The sequence below is a fragment of the Hydra vulgaris genome, chromosome 02 (genome assembly GCF_038396675.1).
Source record: "Hydra vulgaris chromosome 02, alternate assembly HydraT2T_AEP".
In the NCBI taxonomy this organism is placed as follows: domain Eukaryota; kingdom Metazoa; phylum Cnidaria; class Hydrozoa; order Anthoathecata; family Hydridae; genus Hydra; species Hydra vulgaris.
Window position 1 is genome coordinate 27,742,501 of NC_088921.1, and position 16,781 is coordinate 27,759,281.

The 16,781-nt window shown below is 27.5% G+C and overlaps 1 protein-coding gene across 1 annotated transcript in view; it reads left to right on the forward strand.

Annotated features, from left to right (window-relative positions):
• Positions 1–16,781, forward strand: part of LOC105845898 (polyamine-transporting ATPase 13A3) — a 30,130-nt gene that overhangs the window by 755 nt on the left and 12,594 nt on the right. Inside the window, exon 1 of the mRNA XM_065790465.1 lies at positions 1–1,730. This exon is cut by the window's left edge and continues 755 nt beyond it. Coding sequence (XP_065646537.1) covers positions 1–1,730 — 1,730 coding nt within the window. The remainder of the gene's footprint in view (positions 1,731–16,781) is intronic.

Consider the following 16,781-nt stretch of genomic DNA (forward strand, 5'->3'; position numbering starts at 1 on the left):
TTCTATTTTGCAATCTGATGGGAACGTCACAGAAATAAGTTCTCAAAATCTTGTTCCTGGAGATGTTATTGTGCTTCCAAAATTTCGTTCAACTCTATATTGTGATGCTGCTTTAGTTAGTGGAACTGTTATTGTAAATGAGAGTATGTTGACAGGAGAAAGTGTTCCAGTGACAAAGATTTCAATATCACGACCAAATAATTTTAATGCACCTAATAATGAGATATTCAATACAACAAAGCATTCTAGAAACACTCTTTTTTGTGGCACAGAGGTTCTTCAAACTAGATATTATGGTGATGAAAAAGTATTAGCAGTTGTTATTAGAACTGGATTTACAACAATGAAAGGGGAGTTGATTCGTTCAATACTTTTTCCAAAACCGGTTGATTTTAAATTTTTTACAGATGCTCTTAAATTTATTGGAGTTTTATTTGTTTTTGCACTAATTGGATGTGGTTACGCTTTTTACGCATTTTATAAAAATGGTTTTGGAACATTTCTACTTGTATTAAAATCTCTTGATATTTTTACAATAGCTGTGCCACCAGCATTACCAGCTGCAATGAGTGTTGGCACAGTGTATGCCTTACAACGCCTCAAAAAGCAAGGCATTTTTTGCATAAGTCCATTAAGGATAAACATAAGCGGAAGACTTGATTTGTTTTGCTTTGATAAAACAGGTACTTTAACTGAAGATGGTTTAGATTTTTGTGGAGTTTTAAAATTAAATGATGAAACCTTTAGTGAAATCGAAAATGATGTTGGAACAAATAATGATAATGTCACTATTGCTATGGCTACATGCCATTCCTTAACTACTATTAATAATGAGCTATGTGGTGATAGTTTGGATATTAAAATGTTTCAAGCTACAAATTGGATACTAGAAGAACCTGGTGCAGAAACTGAACGCTATGAAAATATTGTTCCATTAATTGCCAAGTCTCAAAACCAAAGTGTATTGTTATCAGAAGCTTTAGAGAAACAAGATTTTCCACTAGAAGTTGCTATTTTAAAGCAGTATACATTCAGTTCGGAACTTCAACGAATGAGTGTTGTAACAAGACGATTAGGTTCAAAGCATATGAATGTATATGTCAAAGGTTCACCAGAAATGGTTGCATCACTATGCAAACAAGAAACTTTACCAAAAACATTTGATGAGTGTTTAACATCAATCGCAAAAAAAGGGTATCGTATTATTGCATTAGCTTATAAGGAACTTCCTAAAAAATTACATTGGCACAAAGTTCAACATTTTGAGAGAAGTCAAATAGAATGTGAACTTATTTTTCTTGGTTTTATTGTCATGAAAAATCTTTTGAAGAAGGAAACTGCTCCTGTAATCGAAAAACTTTATAATGCTCATATAAGGCCTGTTATGATTACAGGTGATAATATATTAACAGCAGAAAGTGTTGCACGTGAATGTGGAATTGTGCCTAGTTCTCACAAGGTAATATCAATAACTTTATCAAATGATGACTCTCGAAAGTTGATTTTCTCTGCAGGTGGACTATCAGAAGAGCTGAAACAAGAAAGTGAAAATCTATTTTTACACCGCCAATATCATTTTGCAGTTACTGGTAAGGCTTTTAGTATAATAAAAGAGTATCATCCTAGTCTTTACAGTAGACTTTTAATATGTGGAACAATATTTGCAAGAATGCTTCCTGATCAAAAGACATCTTTGGTTGAAGACTTTCAAAATATTGGTTACATTGTGGGTATGAATTATTTTAAATATAAATTTATTTCTTACAAGTAGGTAAGTATATTGATATAGAGATATTAGGTTTATAGAATATTTTATTATTTTAAAACATAAATTATAATATTTGAGTTAAAAAATTAGCAACATAACAATTTATATTTTTTAAAAGTTAAAATTCAATGTCATTATTAATAGTATGAACTAATTTTGAGAGAACATCTGGTATTAACGACGTTTTTGTATTAAGGTAGACAAAAATCATAATGATAACAAATGATAATAACAAGACACATGTGTCATCATCATCATTATCATCATCATCATCATCATCATCATCATCATCATCATCATCATCATCATCATCATCATCATCATCATCATCATCATCATCATCATCACCATCATCATCATCATCACCATCATCATCATCATCGTCATCATCATCATCATCATCATCATCATCATCATCATCATCATCATCATCATCATCATCATCATCATCATCATCATCATCATCATCATCATCATCGTCATCATCATCATCATCATCAGTATGTGGTTCTGTGTTCGCTATTGTAACGCTGTCATCGGCACACAGGATTTTAGAATTTACCCGCATCGCTTGCGATTTTTTATTTTTTTATTTTTTTATTTTTATCAGAAAGATATAAATTTTTAAAATATGTTAGTTACGAAAAAATTTTTTGAGAAAAAAACCTTACAGGTAAGACCCATAACGAAAAAGGCGTTGCATTACCAAAAAATCTAAAAAAGAGTATTTAGGCATGGGGATCATCAAAAAATGATTCGGATATGTCTTTTTTATTCATTCCCTTTAAATCAAGCTATAAACGAAAAAAATCCACTTACCTAAACTTTGAGGTTTTTCATATCATCATGGCGATTTTAAGTTTCTGAGTTCAAGTAAACTTTCTATAATATATTAATGTGCAATCTCCTACTTTGATTTTGAAAAAAAACGTTACATAAAATTTTTTTAAAAACTTTTTTAAACTTATTTTTCTTGATGGATGTAATATATATCATGTCGAATGTCCAAAAAACATTTACTTTGCTTTTGACATTATTTTTTTTGCGGGGAATTAGGGTTTTAAACAGTAGTTGTTGCAATACCGAAACTATCCAGGTTGCATTACCGAACTCACTTATTTTTTGATAATGGACGAATAGAAAAGGTTCGTTATTTCTAATTTATTGTTTAGGTTTAATTCCTTTTTTTTCCCTTTAATCAAACTCCTTTTATAAAATCTAAACTCCATCGTAAAAAAGCAGGAATGCTCCGCGGAATGGTTTTTTTTGGGTAAAAGAAATTAACTAATGGAAAAATGAAAACAGAAGAAATTAAAATATTTTTTTATATTTTACAATTGTTTATACTTTTTTTTCAAAAAATAAATCTCAAATAAATAAAAACAGTTTATTACACTAGTATCTATACCAAACCAATACGTTTTTTGAAAATCCTTCCGTGGGCGTTTTTCCAAAATAAACAAATTTAGCAATTTTAAGTTTATAATAAATGTAAATAAATTTACAATGATCATTTCGTATTCTTACATACATACATGCATCTTATTACTAGTTTTAAATAAGAAAAATAAAGTTTAAGGCATTTTACTTTCTTACTTTTATGATTTGAGTTTGATTTCAATCAAGAGCGCGTTGAGGGTGAGAATCAAGGTAGTAAGCCCCATCCACCAGGTCACCCCACGCACACCTCTTGGGGATAAGCTATATATTTTTCAAAGGCGAGTATTAAGATATTTAATTATAACATTAATATAATATAGTGCAGAACTTACTAACTAGACTATTGTGTAAAGGTAATTGATTTATCTTAACTATAACAAAGTCTTAATTTCAATTAGCTTTTTAATTATTTTTTAGCTCTCAGACCCTCCCTTGCTGCAAGGGCTGAGCCAGCGTGTTTTTTGTTGGAGAGATAATTTCCATACATGGAACTCCAAACATTTATTTGTTTATACTTACGTCAATTAAAGATGCTTTGCAAAAAATTGCGATGATTAAATTACTATGTAATAAAATTGCGTTGGTCAAATTACTAAAAGACATTACATCTTAAAATGGAAAACTAACATACTCAATTCATGTGAGAAAAAGTTCAACAATAAGAGATTTATTTTTCGAAAAGGAAAATACCAAGAAATGAATATCATGTTTTATAAAGTGAATTGGGATGAAATATTTGATAAAATAAATACAAACCAATGTTATAAATACTTTTTAAATATTTATGAAAAACCTTGCAAACAATATATTCCTCACCACTTCAAACCCACTAGTTCTATCCAAAATCCATGCATCAACATAAAAATCAAGAATCTAATTAGAAAAAAGCGTAATCTATGGTGCAGAGTGCGTGCTACAAACTTCAAAAATACAAACCTAAATAATGAATACAAACTAGTTAATAAAATGATTAAAAAGCAAATTAAAAAATCTACTCTTGATCATGAAATAAACTTAGCAAAAGATGTAAAACATAACCCAAAACTCTTCTATGCATATGGACAAAAAAATCAAACACATACAAAACTACAGGCACTTAAAACTAGTGACAATAAAATAATAAGAGATAAAAAAGTCATTGCTAATCTACTAAATTGTAGTTTCCAATCAGTATTTGTCAAAGAAAATCAAGATCTACCACATTTCATCAATAAAATAATGCAATTATTTGAATGTGACTGGGACCAAGAAGTAAAAGAAGATATTGTACATAATTATTTATTAGAACTTAATGAAAACAAGTCACTTAGTTGTGATAGCATCAGTCCCTATGTGCTAAAGCATTGTGCAGAAGGATTATCCAAACCTTTGTCATTAATACTCAAGAAATCGATTCATTCAGGAGAGATGCCAGAATTATAGAAATCTGCAAACATTGCATCACTTTTTGAAAAAGGAGGCAAGGAAGATCCGCTCAACTACAGACCTATCTCTTTAATATCGATACAATTTAAGATAATAGAGAAAATAATTAGAAAAAAGCTGATAATTTATATAACAGAAAACAATCTGTTAAAGCCTCAACAACATGGATTTGTACAAAATAAAGGATGCCTAACAAACCTTTTAGAAACTTTCGATATTATTACAACTGAAATTGAAGATGATTATCCAGTTGATATATTATTCCTAGATTTTGCAAAGGCGTTCGATAAGGTGCCCCACCATCGACTTATATATAAAATTTCTAACTATGTAATAAAAGGCAATATTTTAAATTGGATTGATTTAAAAAAAAAAAAAGAAAACAAAGAGTGGTAATGAGTGAAGCTGTATCAGATTGGTAAGAGATTTATAGCGGTGTGCCACAGGGTTCTGTATTGGGTCCTCTTCTCTTTCTTTTACATATCAATGATCTTCCCCAATGTATCTCTTCAATTACAAAACTATACGCTGATGATACTAAAATCATATCTGTTATAAAAGAACATAATGATCTAATTAATATGCAAAATGATATTGATTTGTTAACTGAATGGTCAAATGTATGGTTATTGGATTTTAACATAAGCAAATGCAGTGTTATGCACATTGGAAGAAAAAATATTAACTATAATTACACTATGAAACACGATAATCAAAGTTTTATTTTAAAAATGACAACAAAATAATTAGACTTAGGTGTAATAGTTTCATCCAATATGAAACGGAATCATCAGGTTCAAGCAGCTACAAGTAAAGCACAAAGAATCTTATGTTTAATAAGAAAAAGCTTTACTTATCTTAACACTGAATTGGTAAGGCAATTATGCACATCGCTGGTTAGACCACACCTGGAATTCGCAGTTCCAGTGTGGAGTCCAGGTAATAAAAACGATATCAATGACCTAGAAAAATTCAAAGGCAAGCAACAAAGGTAGCACCTGAACTAAAACATCTAAGTTATACTGAAAAATTGGCAAAGTTGTGTCTCACAACTCTGGAAACAAGATGTACAAGAGATGATCTTATTGAGTTTTTCAAAATAACAACTGGTATTGATAAGATATTGTTGTATAAAGAGCTTTATAAAGCTTCTTCCCAAAGTCTAAGAGGTCATTCAATGAAATTTAAAAGAGAATTTCCAAAAACAACCATTAGACACAATTTTTTTACGAACAGAGTGATACCTCATTGGAATGCTTTACCTGAAAAAGTGGTTTCTGCAATGACAGTAAATTCTTTTTAGTAAAGGTAGAATAGATAAACATTTGTTAATGGCTGTTAAAGTATAAATTTAAATTTTATGCTCTACGACAATAGTCGTTACAGCACCTTTTATTACTATTAGAGCCCGATAAAGAAAATGCCTCCAAAAAACACCCCTTCCCTGACCTCAAATGTGAAGGTAACAAATTACCATAATATTTTTTTTCTATTGTTAACTAAAAACATATTCATCAATCAATTTTAAATTATATGCAATAATCTCTTAGCGTTTAAAAATTATGTCCATAAAAAGTTTGAATCCCCCTCAATTTGAGAGGGTTACAATATTTATCTCGCTATAATTTTTGAACGCTAAAAGATTATTTCATGAAATTTCAAATTAATTGTTAAATTTGAAATTAGTTTAGAATAGTATAAAAAATATTTTGCAAACTAATTGCCCTCACATATGGGGTAGGGGGACTAAATTTATTTGGGTATAATATTTATTTTTATTTTAGTATTTGCAAAGCATCGTTATTTAATGTAAGTATAACCATAAAAATGTTTGGAGTTTACTCCATGTCTAAAAGTTATCTCAAACAAAAAAAAAAGGCAAGATCAGCCTCTGCCTTTGTTTGTGAATGATAAATCTCGCCCCGAATTATAATCAAGAAACTGAAAAATATTATCTTTTTAAAAAATAATCATTTTCAGGATTTGCATTTTATTTTTATTTGAAAATTCAGAAACACAATTTCTATAATGACTAATAGAATAACATATTACTAATTTTAGTATTATCTAAATCATTAATAATAATAAAGCTCGATTTGCAACTTAGGCAAGTAAGGTTTCCATTGTAAAATAATTATTCGACGCTGGCTATCAGCCCTCTTTAAAAGGTTTTGCAAGAATGGAGATAATGCTTAAGGATCAAAGGTGCTTACGGATCAAGGGTGCAAGTGCTTCCCTATATCTCTTTAATATTTGTTGAATATAAGGAAATCGGCAAAATGCAAAGTACATACTATTGAAATGCGAACTTTTGTGCAAACCAAAATGTCATATTTTAAGGACCATGATTATATTATTAATTTAAATTAATATGAATATATTAGTAATGTATGTTATTAAGTGTAAATGCATTTACTGACTATTAGAGAGAGCATCCAGGTAAATGTAAATACATCGACTGAGGGTTTTGGTTGGTGCAACGTAGTCATGTTTATTGTTTGAAAACGGCTAAAAAAGCTGTTGCAACATGAAATATCTATATAATAATGGTCCGCAATTCAATTTCGCATTTTACCTTGTATTTATATTGAAGCACTTTTGTAGTTAATGCATCAATTAAAAAAAATTATATTTTACATTCATTTTCACCAACTTAAAGAAAATATGTTGTACCTAATATGAGGAGCCCAAAATTAATTTTTCTAAATGTTTCAGTATTTATTTGTTTGATTATTTTATTATTTTTTAAATGTTTCAGTATTTTTTATTTTTTTTCCAATAGTATATTGTAAGCTATATTTCTATGATGTAACGATGTCGAAATATTTTATCAGAAATTTAAATATCAAGTTTTATTTCAATTATAAAAACGAAATTGAATAATTTATAAGTTTTATTAATAATAATATATTTCTAAAATTAAAATAAATTGAATACAACATTTTCTGCAAACATCAAGAACGTTAACGTAACCATTTCTGCCACTAATCCTATCGGCTAAGTCAGTTTAGCTTTTTCAATCTTCTACATTGGTTTCGATATTGAAAATATAAATAAAACATAAAAAATTAATGTATATATATATATATATATATATATATATATATATATTTATATTTATATATATATATATATATATTTATATATATAAACACCCAACTAACACTTGCTGAACATCCAAGTGGTACATCAATGATTATTGTCGGATCTGTTTTTAAATCCTTAGTACTTATAGATGAATTTGATTTGCCAATATCTTTAAAAGATTTCTAGAAAAAAAAAAAAAAAAAAAAAAAAAATATATATATATATAATAAACATTTATTTTTCAAATTTAAAGAACACACATTTTACAATTTATTATTTAATATCTAAAACTATTTTATTGAATTGCTTTAATAAATTTGACTTTAAAATTCTCACATTGATTTTCTGAATAAATTGATACTGATCATCAACATCTAAAAGATAAAAAAAAAGATAAAAACGTTATTCTTATTACATTAAAACTAAATATTTCAATTCTTTTACATTTTTTTAAATTTTGAAAGTATTGCTGTGCAGCCCTCGGACTTAGGGTTGGCATTTGGCAATGCAAACCTAACTGCCGAACTTTGCGTTTGAGGTTGCTAAATATTTCTGAACATTTTAGGTTTCTACTTTTTATGATGGAACTAGTCAATAAATGTTTTTGCTGACCTGATGATGACCTAAAACATATCAAGGTCTGCAATTTTTTGCCAACTTCAGTTTTTTTTATTTTCAAGGGTTAGGTGTTTTATAATAATAAAAAATAACTTATTTCTATACCTTGTTGCTATAAACATTAAATAAAATAAATATATTGATTGAATACCAGTCTTACAGTCTTACCAGTTCCACAAGTTGATTCTGGTGAGCTACAGAAACGCTTTTTATCTCTTAAAAAAAAATTAATAGTTGTGTAGTAATAACTAATAATGGTAAATTAGTTGAAAGAAAAATAAAATAAAAATATAAAAGTTTGTATTGCCTTTCAGAAATGTAAGTACAGAGAGCTAATTCAGCCTAAATCGAGAATACGCAAAAATATTATTAAAAATAGTTATGATATTAATAAAAGTTATTTAAAAAAATCTTTTATTTATATAATTATACAAATTAGTAATATTTAATTATATAAATAAGTAATATTTAATTATATAAACAAGTAATATTTAATTATTTAAGTAATTATTTACTAGAATAAAAAATTGAAAAACAAAAGCTTTTAGATTACCTTTATTCTTGACACATTACTAGCTTTAGAAAAAATAAATACAATAGATTCTGGCACTAGAATTTTAAATACATAGTCACTATCGTAAAAAGATTATTACTTAAAAAACAAAAATAATACTGGAAAGTTGAATGTTATCCAAATAAATGATTTTAAGATGAAATAATTAGAAATAAATATATGATTAATATTATAGATTATGATTACCTTCAAACTATTAAAAGCTAAAACAAAAGCTTTAAAAAGATCATGCAATTGATCTTCTGTCATTAGGCTAAGGAGATATCTGTTACAAAGATTTTCTGAATAAATAACGGAAATGCAAAAAACATGTTAAAAAATCAAGAAAAAAACAAAACAAAAATAAAGCAAATGGAATAATTGAGTGTAAATTCCTATTTTTTTTATGTAATACAAACTTTTATCTCCTCCACCAACAATAAACCAGTTATGTCTGTAACTGTATAACTGAACATCAAATACATAAATACTATTTAAGGATTTAGCATTTAGTAAGTTGTTATCTACTTTGACTAAAAGTCGATTTTAAATACTTGAAGTCAAAACTATTTGACTTCAAGTATTGAAAATTGAATACTCAAAAATAAAATATCGCAAAAGATTTTATTTACATTAAAATATTACACGTCATTTTGTTTCCAAACTGATGTTTAAACAACTCCCAATAAATAAACAAATGCTAAAATATATTTTTAAGAACACAGTATTTAATGAACTCTAGGGACATTCAAATTTGTTCAAAACAAACTCCCTTCATAATTAAATAGTAACTGGCAAAGGTGGGATTTGAATCTGCAGTCCTGCTGCGACAGGCTATCCGATAACAATAATAGCAGCACACTATACAACTGAGCTATCCAGACTCAATAGTATTTTATATAAAAATGTATCTGTGAATTATAAATTTAAGTAAGATACTTACTTAACCAGAATAAATAGATTATAGCAACTGAGAAGTGCTATTTCAATCATACATTTCTTTTTAAACAGATTCAATCCTATAAACATTTAATTATATCTTATTTTATTACAGTTATAAAAAAAATATTACCACAAAATAAGGTAGACTGTATTGGGGATCTTTCTCTCACATCTAGACTTGAAATTTAAAAAGATTTTTATGCAAGTTATTAGATTGTATTGCAACCTTACACCTGTGAATCTATCGAACATAAAAATTCTGATCCAAAAATAAAAAATCTATTATTAAGTCATCATTTAGTAAAATCTTTACTTTTTGGCATTATTTTGACGGCCAATTTTATGAGTTCAAGCTTAATGCCTTATTAAGACTATATTTATTGAACAACACTTTTATTTCTCATATATTTACACATCAAAAATTGTTTACCAATATGTGTATCAAAATTTATAAAATATATATAATTTTAACATATATATATATATATTTTACAACATATAATATTCACAAATACATGTATCAAAAATTATATACAAATATGAATAAATTGTATACCTGCTGTAACAAATGTATCCAAGTCTTCGATATCACTTGTACTACCTTGAAAGAATTATTAAACAAGTTTGAATTTTTGTTTTGTTTTAAACAGAAAACAGAAAAAGTGAAAAACAACAACTTTATATTTAGAGTATAAGTAGAGTGCTCAATGTTCTTAAAAGAACAGAGCAATTATAAATTAGTAGAAAATCACTTAACAAAAATTTATCTTATTGATAAATTTTTGTTAAGTGATTATCAAATTAACCACTGTGTTTCATCAATAAAGACTCATCAGAAATGATGATTTTATGATGAATCTTTATTGATGAAACACAGTGTTAAATGAGATTAATTTTAGTTAAGTGATTTTCTACTAATATATAAATGCTCTGTTCTTTTAAGAACATTGAGCGCTCTACTTGTAGATTACATTTTAAAATTTTTTAAATATATATATATATATATATATATATATATATATATATATATATATATATATATATATATATATATATATATATATATATACATATATATATATATATAAAAAATATTTTATGTATGTATATAATATTTTATTTAGTATTTAATGGCGATTAAACAAATTTATTGCCGGATAACGATCAAATAAATTCTTAAAAAACAAAAAACTTATAAGGCTTAAACGTGCGTTCCCGGAGTTGCAATAACGAACAACAAGTTGCAATAACGAACAAAATTGTTACAAAAACGAACATAGGCCGCGTCAGGTTGCATTAGTGAACAAAAATGTTCGGTAATGCAAATTTTGCGTTGCTATACCGATTATCCATATGATCATCATCATCATCATCATCATCATCATCATCATCATCATCATCATCATCATCATCATCATCATCATCATCATCATCATCATCATCATCATCATCATCATCATCATCATCATCATTACCACACTTGTTCTTTCAAATTTTTTCTTTTTTCTTTCATCCTTGTTCTTCTCTATTCTTTCAAGATTGTGTATGACATCATCAACCTTTATTGCCCACTGCCATACATCATAACATTTTAGACAAATGTTGTGTATAACTTTTCTTAAAATTTTAACGATGCACTCTTGCCGTTAGAAGCTAACTGTTAAACAACTTCTGATCATACGATTGAGCTTTGTATACAGCTTGCTTTGCTTTTATTAATGCAGTGCAAGCTGTATAAAAAGTACATACAAAATTATAAAAAATTACAAAAGCAAATACAAAAGTCTATCTTCTTCATTTTCATACTTTTTCACATTTTATTAAATGTCCTCTTTTTTTCTACAGTTTTGACCTACTTCTGTATTCCACCACCATGATTTCTTGTGTCTCTTAAGAACCTTAATTCTATACCATATTTCATCAGATACTTTTAAAAAACTTTTTTTTTTGTTTTATTATATACATTTCACATTTGTGTTTTACCTGATTTTTGCTCTTCAATTTTCTTGGCTACTAAATTTTTATAATTTTTTTAAATTTGGAATTCTTTCAACCCTAAGTTCTGAAACCAAATTTCTAACAAGCTGCACAGAGAAACAGTGTAGTGCTACCAGAGGAATAAGGTAAATTTAAATAACTTGTTCTGTGAAATACAAGCCTCACTTTGTATTACTTTTATGCTACTCACCCATTTTCTAGTATGTTATCTAATTAAGATATATTCCATTTGTGTTTTGAAGCCACCTGACTCATAAATTACTTTCTATTGATTTTTTTTTGACCACGTATTAAAAACTGACAAGCCGATAGCATCTCAAATTTTTAACAATATATTTTAACAATAAATATATACTTTTTTACTACTTTTTACTATTTTTCAGGCTGAATCCATTTCTACTTTGTAAATACTCAAAACCATCAGCAACAACATGCTTATTTATGTCAACACACAATCAGCTTCTTATTTTTTCCAACTTTTTTCAAGACATTTCCAAAAAAGTTCTTTATTTTTTTCTCATGGTTTTAAGGTGGATATATTGAAACTGTATTAGACACAGACTTTCCAATAGCTAACAAATGACATCATTCTCTCATTTGCTCACCTTATCTCAACTACATCATTTATCCATTTGCTATTATAATAGTATCTGACACTTCTTTGCATCCAACCCAGAAGATTTTGTATTATCAATCATCATATTTGATAATCTTAACACTCCCACCATTCCAGTAAGTCTAGCCTTCTATATGCAGCTAATTTGTCAAGGTCCATATATATATATATATATATATATATATATATATATATATATATATATATATATATATATATATATATATATATATATATATATATATATATATATATATATATTATATATATATAGACCTTTGTATCAAATTGTTTTTACTGACCTGATGCCAACCTCTAAAAGATTGAGGTTGGCAAACTATTGTTAACCTTATTTTTCCTAATTCCGAGGGTTGTATAATACATTCTCTCTCTCATATATATATATATGTGTGTGTGTGTGTGTGTGTGTGTGTGTGTGTGTGTGTGTGTGTGTGTGTGTGTGTGTGTGTGTGTGTGTGTATATATTTTAAATATGTTTATTAAGGTGCATCATATGCTCCATACTTTCAAAAAATAGATCTGTCCTTATTCTTAAAATATGTGTGCTTGCATGCAACGTTGTTAAATTTGACCAAAAATGTAATTAGATTTAGAGGAGTCAAAAAAAAAAGTTTTTTCATTAAAAAGGTCTTAAAAGAAGTGAACAAAATAATTATTTCTTTTATACAAAAAATTATTTTAAACTTATCAAAAATAGAAAAATTAATTTTTACATGCATAATTACAATACATAATTTACAATACACAGTTTAAAAAATAAATACAATAGGCTGGGTGAATAAAAAAAAGCAATTGCTTTTACTCATTAATTGGTCAGTTATATGTGAATAAAAACTTTATCAGTTTTGCACACATTTTTACTCACGTAAAGCAATTTACTCAGTATTTGCTAAGCTTTACGTGAATAAAAACTTAAGTAAAATTGCTGAAATTTTTATTCACGTAAAGCTGACCAATTACTGAGTAAAAGCAGTTGCTCTTTTTTATTCACCCGACCTAATACATAACTTTTTCTTGAATTTTTTTTAAATTCAAATTTTTTTGCTCAAGCCCACACATTATTCAATCGTAACACCACAAGACTTAATTACAGCTGCTTGAAAAACATTTCAAAAGTCATAAAAAACCACAACAAAAAATTAACTCAAAAAGCATTACTATAAGTTTACCTTGCAGTTGCAAACCATTGTAAATCTTTCTGTTGAACAAAAATCTTTTCCCCAAACATCTTCCCCAAACACACCCAGTAAAGCATACATTGGTTTGTCAGAGGGCATGTAGAAAAAGAGAAGCGTTAAAGAGGCTAATCATAAACAATTATTTAAAAACAAAAAACTTTTAAATTGGCTATATTGATCCCAGAATGTTTATAAAGCAATTTGTTTTTGAATTTGTGTTATATTGGTAAATAATAGTTGTAATGGTGGTAAGTGTCAGGTAAAACTACAGAACTACACTTTTATGTCAATAATAATGATGAAAGTAGGATGTTCTGATGTGACATCAGTTTTAAACAGAGATAAAAAGTCTTGAAAAAATGTATAGGGTTTAATTCATATTTCTACCTACTATTGTAGTCCTGGATCTTAAAAAATGTTATGGAACTTCTAAAATTTATTAAAAAAAGATTTTAAGAGTCCTGGAGTCTAACATTTTTGAACATAAAATCCCAAGCTATTGTTTTACATAAGGACTCAGAGTTCAAATATGATTCATATGCTCCAGGATTTTTTCATTTGCCTTGTTTCTATGTTTTTTTTATTTTGAAAAAAAAAGCAGGACTGAGTTGAGCAATCTAATTATTTTAAAACCAGGTTCCTATTCCTAGGCTACTATTTTACATAAAAGCTTGAGTTTATATAAAGTAATAATTAAAGATATATTTTAGGGTGCTTAAAGTCTTACACTTTTTCCTTTAAGGAGTTTTAAGTATTTTTGGAACTCCAAGACTTGAGATTCTAAGTAAAAATAATGAATATTTGACTCTAAATCCATATTCCTTTATGCAACACTTGGTTTATTTAATTATTCTGAGATAAATTTGCTGCCTTTCATGCTTACTTTTTAGACTACTTGCAAAAAATTCTTAAATAGATTTTTGAATCAATTTCTTATCAAATCATCTAAAAAAATTATCTAAATCAATATATTGTGGCAAGTATTTCATTATTGAAAAATAGTTGATTGAGATTTTAAACAGGCAATAGACTAGAAAAAGTTAATGGTGAGACCTTTGTATCAAATTGTTTTTGCTGACTTGATTATTCATTGTTTAAGATATATTGACTGATGAACAGTCAATAAATCTTAAACAATGAATGTAGATGTGTGATTGTTCATGTTTGTTCATTTAATTTTAAAAATATCCAATTTTATACAATTTTATCAAGTACTGAACTGCAGAATTTTATATTTGTCACTCACTTACAAAATATGATCTACCTGTTGCTCAGTCAATTTTATCTTCATTTATGAAAATAAAATCCAATTTAAATTATAAATTTTATAAATAAATTACAAATTTAATTGGTTTACTTTGGTTTCTATTGCTAAAGTTGTTTCTTCCTTAAAAGTTATTTCTCACTTAAATTCTTTTACAAATTATGGTCAGGACAACATTCTAGTTGCAGTCTTACAAAAGTGTTTTCCAGAGCTTTCTTTGATACTTTCTAAACTGTTTAACAAATACTCAACTGTATTTTGTTTTCCTACCTGGTAGAAAATGGCATGTGTGGTTCCGATTATAAAAAACTTTGAAGATTGCTTGGTCTTCTTATATTATTAGAAAAGTTTTTTTTGTTTTTAATTAACAAACTTCAAATATATCACAAAATATGATTAATCTACCTCTACTAATCTTGCTTAGTTAATTTTATCTTCATTTTATCTTCAAAGCTCTTCAAGATATTAAGAGAAGGATTTGGCAAGTTACTTAATTACCAGACATTTCCACCTGAATCAACTTTAGTGCATTTATTAATTTAAAAATAAACTTGAGTATTTGTTTAACTGTGCAATTTAACAAGTTCCTACATGTTATATCTTTATTAAATTTATGTTAAAAGTAAGTGTTTTAAATTTGCAATTGGTAATTTCATGTCAAATGACCTCATGTCACCATACATCTCAGATTTTGCTGGTTTTTATACTGTTGAGAGTGCCTAGTAAAATAAAAGTTCTTTGAAAATTTGAGCTTCTGGCTTCTAAAAGATCCTGAAATATGACCATTTTACTTTTAGCAGATATTACCCAAGCCCCTCTTGTCCCCTCAGAATTTCAACATTTATTTGGATGTTTTAAGCCACCTAACTTTAAAAATATTTGATTTTTTTTACTTAAAAGTTTGTAACTTGCAATTTTTGGGGGTGACGAATCCAATGAAATGATTGGAAGTGTAAAAAATTATTATTAAGTATCTGTAATTATCTATTGAAGTAAATTTAGGCAATTTTTATATACGTGTCTTTAATGCTCAAGTAGCTAGCCCGTATGGCCTTTATAATGTCAAAAAAAAAAAATATTACATTCATATTGATTGATTTTTCCAAAAATATAAAAGTTTTGATCTGCAAGTATATGGATTTCCATATATGGATAATGGGGAATGGTCCCCACTTTTTTGTAGCAGAATGTTGCAATTGATTTTTCACTACCTTTCAGACTAGCTGGAGCTCTGAAAATTTTTGTATTTCTGTAGTGCCAATGTATGTGCATGTTAAAATTAATTTCAGAGCCCCAAGATATTAGGGGGACTCTGGGGCAAGTGCCCCACTTTTTTGTAGAAAAATCTTGTGATAGATTTTTTACTACTTTCCAGACAAACTGGTGCTTTGAAACTTTCAGCATTTGTGTAGTCCTGATGAACATGTGTTAAAATTGTTTCTAGGGCAGACGACCAGAAGCTCCATGGCCCGGGCCACACTGGGGTCATTCCCCACTTATTTTCTCAGAAAAAAAAATTTTTTCTTCCAATTTTTCATAATGTAAAGATAACTTTTAAAATATCATCTTCGATAAGTTTTTTGGTTTGTACTTGTTCTATTTTATTTAATTGTTAACAAAGTAAAATACAAAAATATAAAGTTTCAAGATGGTGTTGAGATTTGCTTAGATGCGTCAAAGTATACATATGTCCAGCTATTGTTAAAGGTGCACCAATGATACAAATTATATTGGTAATTGGAATCCAACACTTATCTGCTCTAGATGGCCAGAAAAATTTGTTAAAATGACCATGCAGTTGCATAAATGTTACCATAACATCTTGCTAAATATTGTTAATTTCATTTATCATACCAATCCAATGAAACATG